The sequence below is a fragment of the Canis lupus genome, chromosome 29 (assembly GCF_011100685.1).
Source record: "Canis lupus familiaris isolate Mischka breed German Shepherd chromosome 29, alternate assembly UU_Cfam_GSD_1.0, whole genome shotgun sequence".
Lineage (NCBI taxonomy): Eukaryota > Metazoa > Chordata > Mammalia > Carnivora > Canidae > Canis > Canis lupus.
This window is the reverse complement of record NC_049250.1, coordinates 5,933,164-5,952,409: the sequence shown is the minus strand read 5'-3', so window position 1 is coordinate 5,952,409 and position 19,246 is coordinate 5,933,164. Positions and strand designations below refer to the sequence as shown.

Genomic DNA, 19,246 nt, shown 5'->3' with positions numbered 1-19,246 from the left:
AATAGGATTGTACAGCATGTGTTTGTATAAGTGGAATCCTACAATATGTGGTCTTTTGGGAGGGGCCTCTTTTACTTAATGTTTTCAGGATTCATCTATGTTATAGTAGGTATCAGTACTTCATTCCTTTGTATTACTATGTAGCACTAATGTACTAGTGGATATACCACATTTTGTTTATTCATCATTTTTTAAAAAATATTTATTCATGAGAGACACACACAGAGAGAGAGGCAGAGACAACAGGCAGAGGCAGAAGCAGGCTCTGTGCAGGGAGCTGACAGCGGACTCCATCCCGGGTCTCCAGGATCACGCCCCCGGCCAAAGGTGGCGCTAAACCACTGAGCAACCCGGGCTGCCCTGTTTATTCATCATTTGATGGACATTTTGGGCTATTTCTACTTTTTGGTTATTATGAATAATACTGCTAAGAATCTTCTTGTGCAGGTGTTTGTATGGACATATGGTTTTGTTTTGTGTTTTTTTTTTTTTTCTCTTGGATATGTACCTAGGAGTAGAATTGCTAGATCATATGATAACTATGTTTAACTTCTTGAGTAACTACCAAACTGTTTTCCAAACCTGCTGTACCATTTTAATTCTTACCAGCAATGGGTTGAGGGTTCCAGTTTAACCACGTCTTCATCAACACTTGTTATGTCTTTTTTTATTATAGCCATCACAGTGGATATGAAGAGGTATCTCATTGTGGTTTTGATTTGCATTTCTCTGATGACTGATGATGGTTTTTCGTTGTTTGCTGGCTATTTCTGTATCTTTGGAGAAATGTTTGTTCAAATCCTTTGCGCATTTAACTGAGTATTTGTATTATTGAATTGTAAGACTTCTTTGTATTCTGCATACTAGACTTTTATCAGAGACAGGATTTGTATATATTGTCTCCCATTTTGTGGTTTATCTTTTCACTTTTTTTAAAAGATTTTATTTAGTTATTCATGAGAGAGACACACACAGAGGCAGGCTCCCTACAGGGAGTCCTATGCAGGATTGGATCCTGAAGATCTGAGCCAAAGGCAGGCGCTCAACCACTGAGCCACCCAGGCGTCCCTATCTTTTCATTCTCTAAATATGTCTTTTGAAGTTCAAAAACTTTCAATTTTGATGAAGTCAAATTTATTTTTTCTTTCATTGCTTGTGCTTTTGGTTGAGAATAACTACACATTTGAGATGACATAATACAATTATAATTCCTAATATATAGTGATGTTGCTGAGCCATAATTAAAATATTTACAGTGTTTCCTTTTTTAAAAAAATAGCACCTTAATTTTTTTTAAACCTTGGAATCTCATAATTCTAAGGGGTTGGAGTTGATTGGGTTAAATAACAATTAAAATGCTGGCTTATATGGCTCTTTGAGAATATTGTTATGATGGAAGTAGATAAATCTTTTTATTTCTTTGTACCCCTTATCAACCATCTCCTTCCTGTGTGTCAGACATTCTTTTTCAGTACTTCATATGTGCCGTATTACTCCATTTGACCATTTTAACTGTTTTAGATCAGTATATTAAGCTCTCCTACATATAAAGATGCTGAAGCTTGAGAAGGACAAATAACATTCCCAAGATCTTATAATTGGGAAATGGCTGTGCATGGGTTTGAATTTAGATCTGGTGTATTTAGATCTGATATATATATATATATATATCCCGTGCTCTTCACTGTATGTTCTGTGTTGCTTCCTCCTCCTTACATCTCCTTGAGGAGGAGGATGTTTGTATCCTATGCAAGCTTGTATATGCTGAGTGCACAATACAAATTTGAATATGGTATTTTGTAAAAGTACTTGTTTCTCATGACAGTACCATCCATATAATAAAGTCATGTGGTAGCTGTTGTTTATTATTCAGCCAGTAATGTGAACTAAATTTGACTCTGGAAGATAAGGTGGAATCTTTCTTTCCCTTGCATCATTATCTGTAGGTGATGCTGCAATCTAATAGGCTTGACCTTTAGAGGCAAGTGATGATTGGGGAAGGGTGGAATATAGTTTCTTGTTTAGTAATGCTGCTCTCCCCAGTTCACAGAGCAGAACTGCTGCCAGTGGATTTACAAAATGGAGAAAACGGTGGTGTGAGGGTCAGGAAATTGTAGTTCTTATCCTTTTCTATTACCTATCAGTTGGCCAAGTCACTTTCCTTTTCTGAGTTTGTTTCTTTGTATAATTGAGAGTTTCAAGTAGATGCTCAAAGATTTATGTTTATTTTTAAATTCCCTAAAGTCAGAAAGGATTTGTCTTGCTCATTGCTGTATCCTCAGAGTTTCAAGTTACACAGTTAACGAGTATTTGTTGAGAAGCATAGATGTAGTTTGACGGAACTGGGTAGATCTAACCTTTTTTAGTTAGTAATAGTCATATGACTGTACAGGTTTCTTAAACTCTCTGGATTTCCAATTCCTCTTCTGTAAAACGGGGATAAAAAAATACGTGCTTCTATAGGGTTTATTGTGAAGATGAAGTAATACATATATAAAGTATTTAAAACAGTGCTTGGCCCAATGGTAATATTCAAAGAAACTTTTGTCACTGAATCTGTTTTTTGCCTTTTTGCTCATTTAGATCATCATAGTTGTGTATTTCTTGAAGAACTTTATTTGAAATATTTATCTTATTTGGCTAGATCATAGTGTATTTACAAGAAAGGTCAGTTTCATCCCATGAAATTTATTTAGCTGCTTCTTCCTTCCATAGCTTGTATCTCTAACTCCAGTCTCACCAAAGAGATCTGAGTAGAAAGGGAGAGTGTGATGAAAATAATGCAAATCTATCTATTGCTTCTCTTTGGAAAATAACTTAAGTCCTATTGCCACATTGCTGATGTGTTAGAAGAATCAACTTTATATGTGACAGACAGCATTCTGTGAGTCTAAGGACTCTTAGAAGCCTGATTCTTTATCTTCTTTCTAATTGATCCTAGGTTAGAAATGGATTAGGAAGTCATGGAGACATGGGTGGAGGAAAAAATCCTTGGTAGTTATAACATACAAGTCCACGATCTCTTAATCAAAACTTTTAGAGTCTGATATATTTGAGAATTCCACAATTTTCAGATTTTATTAACATAATATGGTACATCATCATACATCCTTTTTTTAAAAGATTTATTTATTTATTTATTTATTTATTTATTTATTTATTTATTTATTTATGAGAGACACACACTGAGAGAGAGAGAGAGGCAGAGACACAGGCAGAGGGAGAAACAGGCTCCCCGCAGGGAGCCAAGTGCGGGACTCGATCCCGGATCCCAGGATCACAACCCGAGCGGAAGGCAGGTGCCCAACCATTGAGCCACCCAGGTGTCCCTACATCATATATCCTTAACAAGATCTGGGCAGTTCCCATTATCAGACATTAACATTTCTATAGTGAAATGTAGTACTCTCACATGAAATGGGATATATAGAACATAAATGGCTTTACATCTTGTTGAGATTAGGTGTTGCTGGTAAACAAGTTAATTGAAAATCCTATAAGAAATCTTGATTTTCAGAGGGTTTTGGTTTTGGGATTTGCAAATGGGGGATTGAAGACCCCATTTGCTCAAGAGATGTCATTCCTATAGAAATTCCTGATTAGGGGCACCTTGGCTCAGGTCGTGATCCCAGGGTTCCAGGATCAAGGTTCGCCGCAGGGAGCCGGCTTCTCCTTCTACTTATGTCTCTGCCTCTCTGTGTTTCTTATGAATTAAAAAAAAAAAAGAAAAAAATCCTGATTACCAGTAAATTTAAAGTCAATGTTTTCTTATCTAACAACTATAATGTTTCATTATTTTTAGTTACCTCTAAATGAAAAGAATTCATAGAATTTTAAAATCAGAAAGAATCCTTAAGCAGTAAATCATTAAAATCCTTCATAATAACCTGTTTCAAAATTGCTGTTGAACTTAAGTTTTTATTTATGAGGTACTGGGCAAAATTACAATGATATATCTGTTTGTTGCCAGAAGAAAAATTAATATATTTTTTTAATTAATACTTTTTTATTCTCCACCGGCCAAGTCTGATGTCTCAACTTTATTTATTTTTAAGGATTTTATTTATTTGACTCAGAGAGTTCAAGCAGAGGGAGTGGCAGGCAGAAGGAGCAGTAGACTCCCTGCTGAGCAGGAAGCCCAATGTGGGACCCAATCCCAGAACCCTGCTGGAATCATGACCTGAGATGAAGGCAGATGCTTAACTGTCTGAGCCACCCAGGCACCCTTGGAAGAGGAAAAATTATGATTAGAAGCCTTTACTTGATATTATATTTAAGAAATAGGATAATACGATGAAGTTCTGTGTTTGTTTTTTCCTTTGGAGTGCATAATGAGGGACATGCTCTAGGACTTTCTGTTTTCCTGGGATATGCTGTGTTTCATTGATTTGTAGGATGCCTAGTTTTTGTATTTTGGCATTTCAGAAAGCAGAATGAGTTACACATATATTGTTGCCCAGATGGCTGTTAGGATGTACTTTCACAGGCAGAACATCAAACCCAGCATCAACATTTGGAGGAGAGTGGGTGTCAGTGGCTTAGACGAAACTCTGAAAAACATTAGTGGAGTGCACTTTGAACCTTGAGGAACCAAATGGTTGAAGAGCAGTGGGGATGAAAAACAGCTAGCTCTACATACTACAAAGCCAGCTAAGAGCTAAAGGCTTTTAGCTCTTTTTGATGGATTCTTTTATGAAATGCTGCACTACTTGTGTTTTTGACACAACTTTTTGTGGGATATAAAAATATTATTGAATCCGAGTCAGCAAGGGACTCATAAGCATTGAATGTGATGTAGTTTTAGAAACACCTTAGCCAAATTATTTTGCTTATATGTGTAAAAGATGATACATGATAAAAATTTCAAGTCTAAAAGAATTACAAAGTTAAAAGTGATAATACTATGCTGTAGTTTAACATTTTTTTCTTCATTAGTGGCATATAGAATAATGATATGTCTAAATGTAGTATAGTATTATAGACTAAATAAAATATGATTAAGTGAATGTATTATATTAAATACAATACATTAAATTAATATCAAAGCAGAATATTTGGCCCTAAGGTATAGGTAGTGCTGTTGCTTCTCAGCGTATTTCATTCCTTTTTTAACTCTAGGTGCTTTATGTAACTCTTCTAGGAGCCTTATTTTGTTCCATCTTCATCATCAATATGGTAGTCTTTCTAGATGGCAGTGGACAGGCCTATGAGCCTGACATCTTAATTCTCAGTTTTCTTTCAGGATTTGCTTTTTCCTACTTTGCAGGAATCAGGTAGACAGCAGAGTTTTTGTGATAGACCAGTAAGATACAGAGAGACCTCAAAAGAATTCTAGTAAAAATAGGCCCTTTCCCACTTTCCCTGTGTGTGAGTGAATGCTAGAGGTGCTGTAGCATCTTCTGACCCCCATTCCCACTTTCTCAGGATTGGCTGGCTCCTTAATCATATAGGTGTTCTTCATGGAAATTTGATGTGTGCTATGCCATCACAGTAAGAAACACATTTCTAATTGAGACACATAAGCAAATACTACTTAAAATAAACTTTAACAAAGCAATACTTAATAAATGCTGGTCATAATCCAGTAAATGGATTTTATATTTCTTTAATGAGTTGCAACCATTATTTGGAAAACACTACCTCTCTTTCCTTTCCCCTCTTTTGTATATATACTATTCTCACATGAATAAGTGAGCCATAGTGAGTTGTGAATAGGAAAACATAAATTTAAGTCTGTAGTTAGTCCTGCTTTATCATCTAGGAAGTTATATAAAATGCTCTTATTTTATTTTATAGGCTGGAGCATTGGATTTACTGAAGGAGCTTAAGAATATTCCCATGACCCTGGAATTATTACAGGTATGTGCTAATATGTGTCATGATTTGAATAGGTAATTGTCATAAAATAGCAAAGATTTTTAATACCATTAAGTTTTTTATAGTGTCTTGTTATGGTGTAAACCATTATTAACTTGTTTTTTTTAAGATGGTAACATAAATCAGTAATCTACTAAGTTAATTATAGAAAAATGTTGCCTTACTCAAGAAGAATAAAACCTGAATCTCCAAGTTTGAAGTCTCACAATGAAAGGAAAGGAAGGTGGATTCTTGGCCCTGATTTGATCTCCCTAGATCTCACTTTCTTGGTCTGTCATTGACAGCTGCTGCCAGCATGAAGCTAGCCTCTGGGGTACCTTTTAGCAGTTATTCCTTATTTCCCCCCAGTTACAACCCCCCTTCTGCCATGGACAACCACTAATCGATTTACCTTTTGTCTCCTTAGATTTACCTATTCTAGAGAATTCATATAAATGAAATCATACAATATATGACCTTTTGTGTCTGGCTTTTTTTTTTTTTTTTTTTTTAAGATTTTATTTATTTATTCATGAGAGACCCAGACAGAGGCAGAGGGAGAAGCAGGCTCCCTGTGAGGGAGCCCGATGCGGGACTCGATCCCAGGACCCCAGGATCACACCCTGAGCCAAAGGCAGATGCTTAACCACTGAGCCATCCAGGCATCCCTTTTTTTTTGGTTTTTTAAAGAAAAAAAAATTTATTTTTTCCATTTTGAGTATAATCTACCCCTCAGTGTGGGGCTCAAACTCATGACTCCAAGATCAGGAGTCCTATGGTCTACAAACTGAGTTAACCAGGCACCTCTCTGGCTTCTTTTACTTAGCATAATCTTTTCAGGGTTCATTCATGTTGCAGCATGTATCAGTGTTTTGTTCCTTTTTATGGCTAAATAATGTTCCATTGAATGGATATACCACATTTGGTTTATTCATTTGTCAGTTGATGAACATTTGGGTTTCTACTTTTTCAGTTGTTACGATTCTTGCTTTGCACATTTACATACAAGTTTGTGTGTTTTTATTTCTCTTGGGTAGAGATCTGAAAGAGTGGAAATGATGAGTCATAAGGTAACTTTATGTTGAATATTTTGAGGACCTGCCAGCCTGTTTTCCCCAGTGACTGTACCATTTTACATTCCCAACAGCAAGTAAATGAAGTTTCCAGTTTATCCACATTCTTGCCAACACTTGTTATTATCTTTGATTATAGCCATCTTGGTGGGTGTGAAGTGATACCTCATTGTGGTATTGATTTCCATTTCCCTAATGATTAATTATATTGAACATCTTTTCATGTGCTTCTTAACCATTCATATGCTTTCTTTGGAGAAATGTCTTTTCAGATCCTTTGCCTGTTTTTAAGTGGGATAGTTTATTTTTTTATTATTAAGTTGTAATAGTTCTTTATATATTCTAGATACAAGTCCCTTAATCAGATACAGGATTTGCTAATATTATCTCCTATTCTGTGAGTTATCTTTACTTTCTTAGTGGTGTTCTTTGAAGCACAAAAGTTTAAAATTTTGTTGTAATCTGATTTGTCTATTTTCTTTGGGTGCTTGTGATTTAGATGTTAAATCTAAGAAACAGTGGCCTACTTCAAGGTTATGGAAATTCACTCCTCTTGTTTTTTTTAGTTCTTTCATTTAGTTCTGTGATTCATTTTGAGTTAATTATCATGTGTGGTATAAGAAGAGGTCCAATTTAATTCTCTTACATATGGACATCTACTTGTTTACCTTTTTAATTTTCTCTGTAAAGAATTACCTTGACATCCTTATTGAAAATCACAAAAGATATAGGACTTTATTTCTGGATTCTTTTTTTTTTTTTTTTTAAGATTTTATTTATTTATTTATGAGAGGCAGAGAGAGAGAGAGAGAGAGAGAGAGAGAGAGGGGCAGAGACATAGGCAGAGGGAGAAGCAGGCTCATGCAAGGAGCCCGATGTGGGACTCAATCCCAGGACCCCGGGATCACACCTTGAGCGAGCCGAAGGCAGAAGCTCAACTGCTGAGCCACCCAGGCATCCCTATTTCTGGATTCTTAAGTCTATTCCATGATCTATGTATCTCTCCTTTTATAGGACTACAGTGTCTTGATTAGCTTTGTAGTAAGTTTTGAATTTGGAAATTGAGAGTTCTTCAGCTTTATTTTTTTTCAAGATAATTTTGGCTATTTTGGGTCCCTTGTATTTCCATGTGAACTTTAGGACAAACTTAATTTCTGTACAAAAGGCAGCTGGGATTTTAGTAGGAATTGCATTTAATCTGTAGTTCAGTTTTTTTTAAGTATTGCAGTCTTAACATTTAAGTCTTAGGATCCATGAATATGGGATGCCTTTCCATTTCTTAAGGTCTTTAATTTCTTTCAACAGTGTTTTTTTTATTTATTTATTTATTTATTTATTTATTTATTTATTTATTTATTTATTTATTTATTTATTTATGATAGTCACACAGTGAGAGAGAGAGAGAGAGAGAGGCAGAGACATAGGCAGAGGGAGAAGCAGGCTCCATGCACCGGGAGCCCGATGTGGGATTCGATCCTGGGTCTCCAGGATCGCGCCCTGGGCCAAAGGCAGGCGCTTAACCGCTGCGCCACCCAGGGATCCCTCAACAGTGTTTTATAGTAGCTCTATGTTTTTTACTTTAATATTTAGTGCCTATCTTTTTTTTTTTTTTTAAGATTTTATTTATTTATTCATTTGAGACATAGAGAAAGGCAGAGAACAGGCAGAAGCAGGTTCCCTGCAGGGAGCCTGATGTGGGACTCGATCCCAGGACTCTTAGATCACAACCTGAGCCAAAGGAAGATGCTCAACCACTGAGCCACCCAGGTGCCTATCTTGAATCATCTTGGCAAAAACTCATGAGAGATCATAAAGTGATTTTTCTTCTAGAACATATGAATCTGCTTAATACCTGTGATGCTAACAGCATCTCTTAATCTCACTACTTATTCCTTTCTGATATACCATCAATGTGATTCCCTAAGTCTGCTTAATGCCCTCCCCATCTTTCCAAGGTAGTGTTTTCTTATTGCATAGCTGGTGTTCTGTAGAAACCAGATGGCCAGACATGGACAAAGGCATACATACATCTCTGTTCAGAATTTCCCACTGTATAGTTGATATAAAAAAAATCCTTCATCAGTTCTGCAATCAAGAAGCCTGATTAGGGACGCCTGGGTGGTTCAGTGGTTGAGCGTCTGCCTTGGGCTCAGGGTGTGATCCCGGGGTCCTGGGATCAAGTTCTGCATTAGACTCCCTGCAGGGAGCCTGCTTCTCTCTCTGCTTATGTCTCTACCTATCTATGTCTCTCATGAATAAATGAAAAAAAGAAATCTTTAAAAAAAAAAAAAAAAAGGAAATCTGTTTAACTCTACAATTCTTCATGTTATTTGAGCACACAATACTTTTTTTCATAACGCACCTGTTATATCCTATAAATTATAGTGTACTGGTTTTAGGAAAAATCCAGAGTCTAGAGCATTCTTACAGGTACACTTAGACTTAGTTATCCAAGTAAAATAGCTTCATAATCATTTCCTTTGTCTAGTTTCTTCTACACTCGGTCTTAGCCAAAAGGCCGAGAAGCGATTGTCTAGTTTCTTCTACTGTTTCCCAAATAACCTCTTTAAAAAGGGGGAGAATAACCTACCTACGTCTTTGTTTGTCACTCTATCTCAGCAGCCTCGTTTTTTATTTTTCTTGACTGGACAATCTCTTAGATAAGCATGTTTGTTACATATGCCTAATCTCCATATGGGTTTTTCATGGGTTTTAAGCAGGAAGTTATGATGAAAACATCCCATGATAATTAAAAAGCAATCACTCACAGCACATGATTTGTTCATGCTCTCCTTTTATCTTTGCTTACCTCTATTTCCTAAAATTCCATTTTCTTTGCCAATCTGTGTCAACGGCAAGCTTCAGAACTATATTAGTAATACAAATAATTTCTTCCACTCGCTCCAAAACTAGGTGTGTTTTCTTTCTTTCTTTCTTTCTTTCTTTCTTTCTTTCTTTCTTTCTTTCTTTCTTTCTTTCTTTCTTTCTTCTTCCTTCCTTCCTTCCTTCCTTCCTTCCTTCCTTCCTTCCTTCCTTCCTTCTTCTTTCTTTTCTTTTTTTCTTTTCTTTCTTTCTTTTCCTTCCTTCCTTCCTTCCTTCCTTCCTTCCTTCCTTCCTTCCTTCCTTCCTTCCTTCCTTCCTTCTTTTCTTTCTTTTTTTCTTTCTTCTTTCAAGATTTTATTTATTTATTCATGAGAGACACAGAGGCAGAGACAGAGGCCGAGGGAGAAGCAGGCTCCGTGCAGGGAGCGTGATGCGAGACTTGATCCCAGGACCACAGGATCACACCCTGAGCCAAAGGCAGACGCTCAACTGCTGAGCCACCTAGGCATCCCCAAAACTATGTTTTCTTCTAGGTTGGTGGGGTAGGTTGTGGAGTAGTTGTGAGGAAGAGCTGTGAATGGTGCTGGAGAAGGAGTGCTGAAGGCATTGAGATCAGGAGATCAGACCTGACTCTTGGTACAGTGACTGCAAGTGCAAGCCGGCTTCTGAGCAGTTAGCTACATCTAGTAGGACAGCCCTGGGTCCACTCAGTTGTAGGCTATGCCATCAGCCCAGGCTCTGGCTTCTGAAAATTGTCTATGTGTAAGTGTTTTAGAAAAATTCTAAAAAGTTTTAAAAGTTCTCAAAGTATTTTCTTCTCTGTAAAGAGTACTGAGAGCATTTTATTAAAGCAATAAACTTTTTTGAGGGAAAACCCTCCCAAAACATTAATCCCAAACCATTTTTGGATTTTAGAATTGTGGAGTCCCCTTTATCTTTCTGCTGTGGAACCTTATCTGCCTTGCACAGCCTTCCATAGGTATAACATAGGCCAGTTCAGCCAAACACATATTCTGAATTCTTGAACAAAATTTCTGTCCTGAATCTCTTTATTGAGAAGATTGAATAATTTAGCAGGAAACCGTAAGTACCCATCTATTACTCTGCCTTAAAGTTTACAGCAGGGGTTCCCCCCCGCCTTTTTTTTGCCACTAACAACTCCTTTTGTTGTTTTTTCTTCCATTGACCATGTTTTGAAAGATTGCCTACTAACAACTTGAACTTACTAAATAATTTATCTTTTTTTTTTTTTCTTTTTATCATCCTCAACTGGCCTGTCATAGCTTTTGTGTTCTTTGAACACAATTTGAAAACCGTTGATGTGTTGGAAAGAGCATGTACTTTGGAGGTGGGCAGACCTGCATTAAAATCCCAGCTTTGCCAGTTACTAATGGTATATTGCTGGACAAGTAGGGATAATGATCTCAACATAAAAGAGTTGTTAGGAAGGTTAATGAATATGGATGCTCCTGGCATAATCCTGGGCACATATTATTACCACATGATACATAACTATATTCTCTGAGGTATACTTTAATATCTGTGATTATATGCTGGTTTGGGGCAAAAAAAACACTTTTAAACCTCTGAAGATGGTAATATTTGGGTATCCTCATTAAAGTCACAGCAGGTGATCTATGAAGTAATCTTTGTAGAAGAATATATAGAAGCAAAGAGGTGAAGATATTAGTCACGAATGCTTCAGTGTGCCTTATATATAAATCAGACATTTTATATTTTATTCTTTGAGAGGTATGGAAAGACTGATTTCATTTCATTAGTTAACCAGCCTTGTTACAGTAGCAACTTCCATGCTTGCAGATTTCTGTGCTAATAACCTCGATGAGTCTAGTATTTGATCTGAAGATGCATGTATCCTAATTCTGTAGTATACTATCATAAGAATTCAGATAATAGGGGTTTTTTTTTTTTTTTCTATTCTGCAGTGGGAATAAGAAAATGGGAGAGAAGACAGTGAAACACTACAATGTCTGAAATAAAACAGCTTGTACAAATTTTTTTGTCATTGCCTTGCAGTCCACAAGAATTGGAATGTCAGTAAATGCTATTCGCAAGCAGAGTACAGATGAAGAAGTTACATCTTTAGCAAAGTCTCTCATCAAATCCTGGAAAAAATTGTTAGGTAAAATTGATCTTTCATTATATATATCTATGATCTGGTTTATTCAGATGTTTGGTGTTTGCATTTTTTTCTGTTTATAAATTCGAATATATTGAAATCAACGCCTTATATTAAGAGGGAGTTTGACCTCCTTGAGGGTTTTGCTTTTTGTCAAAGTCATCTTTTTTTTTTTGTTTGTTTGTTTTTCGATACTTAGAACTAGACTGCCTCTTTAAGAAGAAAACTTTCCCCCGTGGGAAAGTTGTCAATATTTTTTAAAAAGGTTTTTGAAATAATTTTCTGACTTACAGAAAGTTTAAAGAATAATAAAAATAACTAATCTGTATCTTTTTCTAGATCATTAATTTTTAATATTTGCCATATTTTGTCAAATTTCTGTCTTCTCTTTGTATGTATATACTCATAAAAACACAAATTATTTTTGCTGAGAATAGTGCATCTATCATACATTACCCTTCAATACTTAAAATGTGTGTTTCCTTGGAACAAGTTTATTTTCTTATGTAATCATAATATAGGAAATTTAACATTGGTATAGTACTATATCTGTAATCTACAGTTCCTATTTTGTCAGGTGTCCTAGTGATGTCCTTTATAACTTTGTTTTCTCTTCCAGAACAAGATCTAGTCTAGGATCATGTATATAGCTGATCTGGAATAGTTCTTAAGCCATCTTACATTATTTATGACATTATTTATTATTATTTATGACATTGACAGTTTGAAGAATACAAGTACTCATCTTTGTTTTTAATAGCATGTTCCTGATTTGGGCTTTATCTGTTATTTTCTCATGATTAGATCAGGTTTTGCATTCATAGTTGGAATACTACGTAAGTATGTTGTGTCCTTCTGAGGTTATCACATCCAGAGGCTTTGATGATGATGTTAATATTGATAACCCAGTCGAGGTGTACAATGTATGTGAGCCTGATGCAGGACTCGATCCCAGGATCATTTTTCCTTTTGTATCTAATAGGCATTCTGTGAGAGAAACTTTAAGACCCTGAAGCTATCTTCTTTTTTTTTTTTTAAGATTTTATTTTATTTATTTATTAATGAGAGACACAGAGAGAAAGAGAGAGAGGCAGAGACACAGGCAGAGGGAGAAGCAGGCTCCATGCAGGAGCCTGAGTGGGACTCGATCCCAGGTCCCCAGGAACAGGCAGGCCCTGGGCTGAAGGTGGCGCTAAACTACTGAGCCACCCAGGCTGCCCTTTTTTTTTTTTTTTTTTAAAGATTCTAAAAAAAATAAATAAATAAAAATAAAAATAAAAAAGATTCTATTTATTTATTCATGAGAGACGCAGAGCGAGGCAGATATAGGCAGAGGGAGACAGGCTCCCTGCAGGGACCCTGATGTGGGACTTGATCCCAGGACCCCAGGATCATGACCTGAGCTGAAGGCAGGTATTCAACCACTGAGCCACCAGGTGCCCCTGTCTTGCTTCTAATTAGACCTTCCCCAAACTCCCATTTAGTATCCACTGATTCTTGCTCAAATTGCCCTTTATATAGTGATAGTTGCAAAATTGTTGTTTTCTAACTTCCACTTCTTCAGTATTTATAAATCAGCATTCTGCTACAAGAAAGAACCCTCCTAGGCTCCTGCGTAGCTCAGTTGGTTAAGCATCTGCCGTTAGCTCAGGTCATGAATCCTGCGTCCTGGGATCAAGCCCTGGATTGGGCTCCCTGCTCATTGAGGAGCCTGCTTTTCTCCCTGTCCTGTTCCCCCTGCTTGCGTACTCTCTCTCTGTCAAATAAATGAAGAAAATCTAAAAAAAAAAAAAACAAAAAAAAAACAAAAACAAAACAAAAAAAACTTTCCTTTTATTTCCTAGTTATTTTTCTACTAGTGGATTCTATTTTATAACATGGATTATAATCCATTACTGTTAATAATTATTTTGATATTTATACTATCCTAGATTTGACCATTGGGCACCGATTAACCAGCTCCTGTGTCCATTTGACACACCTCTTTTAGTTTTGTCTCTTTTTTTTTTATATTCTGGAACCAAAAAAATGTGTTGAGTTCATCTATCTTCCCTGCCCCAGCCTGGAATCAATCATTTTTCTAAGCAGTGATTAGCCTTATGTGGAAGAGGAAAATAGAAAAAGTTAAACCTTTTAAAATTTCAAAGATAGGAGTAGTTAATAACAAAAAACCTATTACTTCCAAGAGCTTGGAAACTAGGAACTACAAATTGTAAAGCCTCTAAAATTTAAAAAGTTTGCTTTTAAGAAAATTAAATATAATGTATGTTCCTGAATTGGATTCTGGACCAGGAAAAAAAATTGGTATAAAGATCATTTCTGGGATCCCTGGGTGGCGCAGCGGTTTGGCGCCTGCCTTTGGCCCAGGGCGTGATCCTGGAGACCCGGGATCAAATCCCACGTCGGGCTCCTGGTGCATGGAGCCTGCTTCTCTCTCTGCCTATGTCTCTGCCTCTCCCTCTCTCTCTGTGTGACTATCATAAATAAAAAATTTAAAAAAAATTAAAAAAATATAAAGATCATTTCTAAGATAATTGACAGAATTTTTGTAAGATCTGTAGGTAAGTAAACAGTATTATATCATTGTTAAATTTACTCATTGTGGTTATATTAATGAGTTTCTTTTTTCTTGGGGAATACATACTGAGGTATTTTAGGATTAAGGAGCATGATATCTGCTACTTATTTTCAAATGGTTCAAAAGAAATATGTGTGCACACAGTAGGGTACATGTTTGTGTACGTACAACACACATATACATATGTGAGGGAGCAATGAATGAATGAGAAAGTGTACCAAACATTAACATTTGGAGAATCTGAGTGAAGTGGTTTTTTTTTTTTTTTTAAGATTTATTTATTATTTATTTGACAGAGAAGGAGAGAGCATGTGTACATGGGCACGCACATGCACAGTGGGGTGGGAGAGACTCAAGGAGAGACTCAAGCCGACTACCCCCTCGCTGAGCGCAGAGCCTGACTCAGGCTCAATACCAGGACCCTGAGATCACTACCTGAGCCAAAATCAAGAGTCAGACAGTTAACTGTGCCACCCAGGCACCCCTGAATAAAATTTTTTGTACCATTCTAAAACATTGTGCCAGATTCAGATTATTTAAAAATAAAGAACTTAAAAAAAAATCTAATGTTTAAAGACAAACTGAAACTTTATGCTTTATAATTCATTTAAATTTTAAATCTAATTCCATATTCTAAAGTAATTTGAATTTGCCATAAAAAGTTGACTGAGAACTATATGCATGTGTTTTTATTTCTGGAAAGATGGCTTACATTTTGTAGGACATTGTAGTTATGTTCATTTAATCTTAAATTTAAAGAAGTTTTACTCTTTTACACTTACTGGAGGTATCTGATCTCATTACAAGTTCTCCTTTAAAAACTTTATGTTAAAAGATTTCCATGTTCATTAAATAAAATTTGGAGAATTGGAGGAGGAAAAGACATAATTTTTAAGTCTGTCTTTAAGTACAACCATCAGTTAATATCTTGTTGCATTTCTTGTCTTTTTTTCTCCTGGTGTATGAATTTTGCTTCAACTCTAATTCTTTTTATGCTGTATGTATACTTACTTATATATTACTTTTTTAATGAAAAAGATTTTGTATTTTTATATCATCATTAACTCATTTTTATTGGCTTCAGAATAATCCACTGGGTGATTATGCCGTAATTTAATCACTTGCCTGTTAGATGTGTGTTTTTTTTAACTTTATAGCTAGTGTGAATAATGTCTTGATGAATATCTTATTGCCTAAAGCTCTTTCTTTAGATTATTAGCTTGATTTCTAGAAGATTTACTATTTTTTTTTAAAGATTTTATTTATTTGAGAGAGCGAGAACAAGTGAGCACAAACAGAGGGAGTCGCAGGCAGAGGGAGAGGGAGAAAACAGGCTCCTTGCTGAGCAGAGAGCCAGATGTGGAGCTCGATCCCAGGACCCTGTGATAATGACCTGAGCCAAGGGCAGACACTTAACTGAGTCACCCAGGTGCTCCTATTGCACAATTTTGAATGCTGAACATATAAATGCAGAAGCCTAGTGCCTTAGATGTCATTATATTTCCCATTTTCTGATGCAGAATGGAGACTCTGAGAGATTAAGCATCTTGTGCATAGATTGCTGGTGGGGTGTGATCTGCAGATAGTCCAGAGCTGGACCACTTCTCTCTGGGTCTGCTATATTGCCCACAATGCTATATTCACATAATAGGAATGCTTTTAAGGCTGTCTATGCCTCTTACTACTCTGCTTGTTCAAAGGATTGCACTAGTTCACACTGCTAGAACAGTCTGTGGTATCAGTGTGATTGCATTGGATCGTTGTTAGTATTGCACTGTTACATCACCTTTATTTTTATTTTTATTTTTATTTTTATTTTTTTACATCACCTTTCAAATACTTTCTATCCTCTTAGTTTTGGAGTATTTCCTAGTCCTTGTTATGTTCTTTAATGTCATGATTTATCTTTGTTTTCTACCTCCCAGTGCTATACCATCTTTAGGCTTTGGGGCCTTCCACATGAACTGTAGAGAATAAAGGGGGCTGGTAAAACTAGTATTTGAAAACTAACACTGTGTCATGGGGGGCTTCAATTGTATTTTGAATTTGTTAACGTTTTCAAGATGAATTCTAGAATTGTGGTTTAGACCATTCTCTTATCAGTTCGCCTCATCTAAATTAGTATATTACAGTCATCTGGGGAACTTTTAAAGATTTTGATGCTCATGCCTCATACCAGAGATTTGGATTGAATGGATCAGGATAGGAGCTTGAGCATAAGCATATGCTTAAAAGTTACCTAGGCGGTCCTGATAAACAGTTGAATATACAAATGTTCTTTTATGTCCTATACAGAGGGATATGGAGAAATAAAGTATTTATATGGCTCATATTACTTATGTAGGAATCCAAATATAGATAGATGAATGGGATGATTTATGCAACAAATCCAAACGTTTTCTGAACCCAGATTCAGAATGCTGCTCTGGTTGATTTATAAACATGTAGGTTTCTTTTCATTGTTAAACAGTTGCATTGGCCCAACCTATTTTATACCTCCTTGTCTCTTAAAGCTTGTACACTCTGTATTACTTTACAGATTATTTAAGACAGAGGAGGTGTTAGGTAGGCCTCACTAATCCTGAAGTCATTTCTTCTTCCCCTTTTTTTTTTTTCCTGAAGTCATTTCTATGAAAATGTTCTTTGTTTACTATCCCTAAAATATTTATATAGATTTTGGATACTACCTCAAATTTTTTGACTTTATGGAAAATTGTTAAAATAATGTTGCTCTATATGCTTTGTACTTTCATTTTAAAATGACAGTACTGATAATTATTTCTATTTTCTTTCCTTCCCTTTGTTCTATATATTTTCTCCATTGCATTCATTTATTATTTCCTCTAAAGATTTTATTGTTAAGTATATTTTTCTTCATTTTAGGTTCCTATTGGCATATGAATTTGTACTTCCCACCACATGAGGGAGTTTATTTGGGAATGCTAAGCATGCATTGTGAAAAATACACAAGTACAAATGCAAATAGAATAGCTTGCATAAACTTCATTTAGTGTTGAAAATTTAGGATTTTTGCATAAATAGTCTGATAACATGCAGTAGTTCCATTTTGTAATTTTTTAAAAAATAAATGCTAACAACTGAGGGGTTTCATAATTTTCAGATGGACCATCAACAGATAAAGACCCTGAAGAAAAGAAAAAAGATACTGCAATTACATCACAGAATAGCCCTGAAGCAAGAGAAGAAAGGTATGTCACTTTATGGAAATTCATTTCTGTTGGAAGTCACAGCTGTCACTTCCTCCATGGTCTTATTTATGGTTTCATAGCTCTACTCCTCTCTCTATTTTCTAGTCAAGCGGAATTAGTAAATGTATATAGCCAAATAGAATATTCTAAAGTTTTATAAGATTTTCCTGGAAATTTGAAAGAGATTTAGAAGACACTACATAAATAAGGAGAAATTATTTACACTGTGTTCAGCAAGCTTAACTGAATGGAATCCCTGGGATAGCAACTATAATAGAATTGATAATGAGGGTACTCACCATTTGCTTCAACGTGGATGGAACTGGAGGGTATTATGCTGAGTGAAGTAAGTCAGTCGGAGAAGGACAAACATTATATGTTCTCATTCATTTGGGGAATATAAATAATAGTGAAAGGGAATATAAGGGAAGGGAGAAGAAATGTGTGGGAAATATCAGAAAGGGAGACAGAACGTAAAGACTGCTAACTCTGGGAAAGGAACTAGGGGTGGTAGAAGAGGAGGAGGGCGGGGGGTGGGAGTGAATGGGTGACCGGCACTGGGGGTTATTCTGTATGTTAGTAAATTGAACACCAATAAAAAATAAATCTAAAAAAAAAAAAAAGATAATGAGGGTACTGATTAAGGATTCAAGTGATTACTTTATTTACCACATTTCTTTTTTAGATTTTTTTTTTTTGGCTCTAGGTCTAATATCTCTTTTTATGCTTTTTCTCTTCTCAATTTAGCTATGTCATAAGAATTTAAAATGTGAAGCTCAGTAATGAAGAGTTCAAATTGTTCCTCAGCTTTCATGAGGCCTTTGCATTTATTCTTTCCATGTAATGAATGAACTGTATAATAACCAACATGTTGATGTAGTAGGTGATATGCCTAGTAGGTTGAATATAGTTCCTCTGTTCTTGAGAAGCTTGTATTTTAACACTTGACTTTGACGTAGCACAATAGTTCTCAAAGTGTGGTCCTGGAAGATCGGGGAATCTGGCAGCTTGTTAGCAAAGCAAATTCTTGGGCTCCTCCCTAGAACTACTGAAACAGGAATTCTGGTGGTGGGGCCCAGAAATATGTTTTTAACAAACTCTTCAAGTGATTCTGATGCACTCAAATTTTAGGTACCTATTGTGACTTCATTCATTTCTTAGTATTTTCCCAGAAATGATAATGTAACCACCCCCTGTTGGTTCATAACAATAATTAATATCACATATACTGGTATCTTACGCATTCGAATTAACTAAACGATGATAAAAGAGGTACTCTAAAGAAAGGATAAACATCAGTTGTTAATAAAATTTATTCATTGTTTTCTAACTCTTTTGAGATAGTTTTAGACTTTTTTTTTTTTTTAATTTTTATTTATTTATGATAGCCACACAGAGAGAGAGAGAGAGAGGCAGAGACATAGGCAGAGGGAGAAGCAGGCTCCATGCACCAGGAGCCCGACGTGGGATTCAATCCTGGGTCTCCAGGATCACGCCCTGGGCCAAAGGCAGGCGCCAAACCGCTGCGCCACCCAGGGATCCCCTAGTTTTAGACTTTTAAAAAATT

At 35.9% G+C, this 19,246-nt stretch overlaps 1 protein-coding gene across 3 annotated transcripts in view; it reads left to right on the top strand.

Annotated features, from left to right (window-relative positions):
* Positions 1–19,246, top strand: part of TCEA1 (transcription elongation factor A1) — a 38,385-nt gene that overhangs the window by 4,508 nt on the left and 14,631 nt on the right. For all 3 annotated transcript variants that reach the window (XM_038579309.1, XM_038579308.1, XM_038579307.1), the window contains exons 2-4: positions 5,797–5,859; positions 11,790–11,895; positions 17,592–17,679. In XM_038579309.1, the coding sequence (XP_038435237.1) occupies positions 5,839–5,859; positions 11,790–11,895; positions 17,592–17,679 (215 nt within the window). In that variant the 5' untranslated portion in view covers positions 5,797–5,838. The remainder of the gene's footprint in view (positions 1–5,796; positions 5,860–11,789; positions 11,896–17,591; positions 17,680–19,246) is intronic.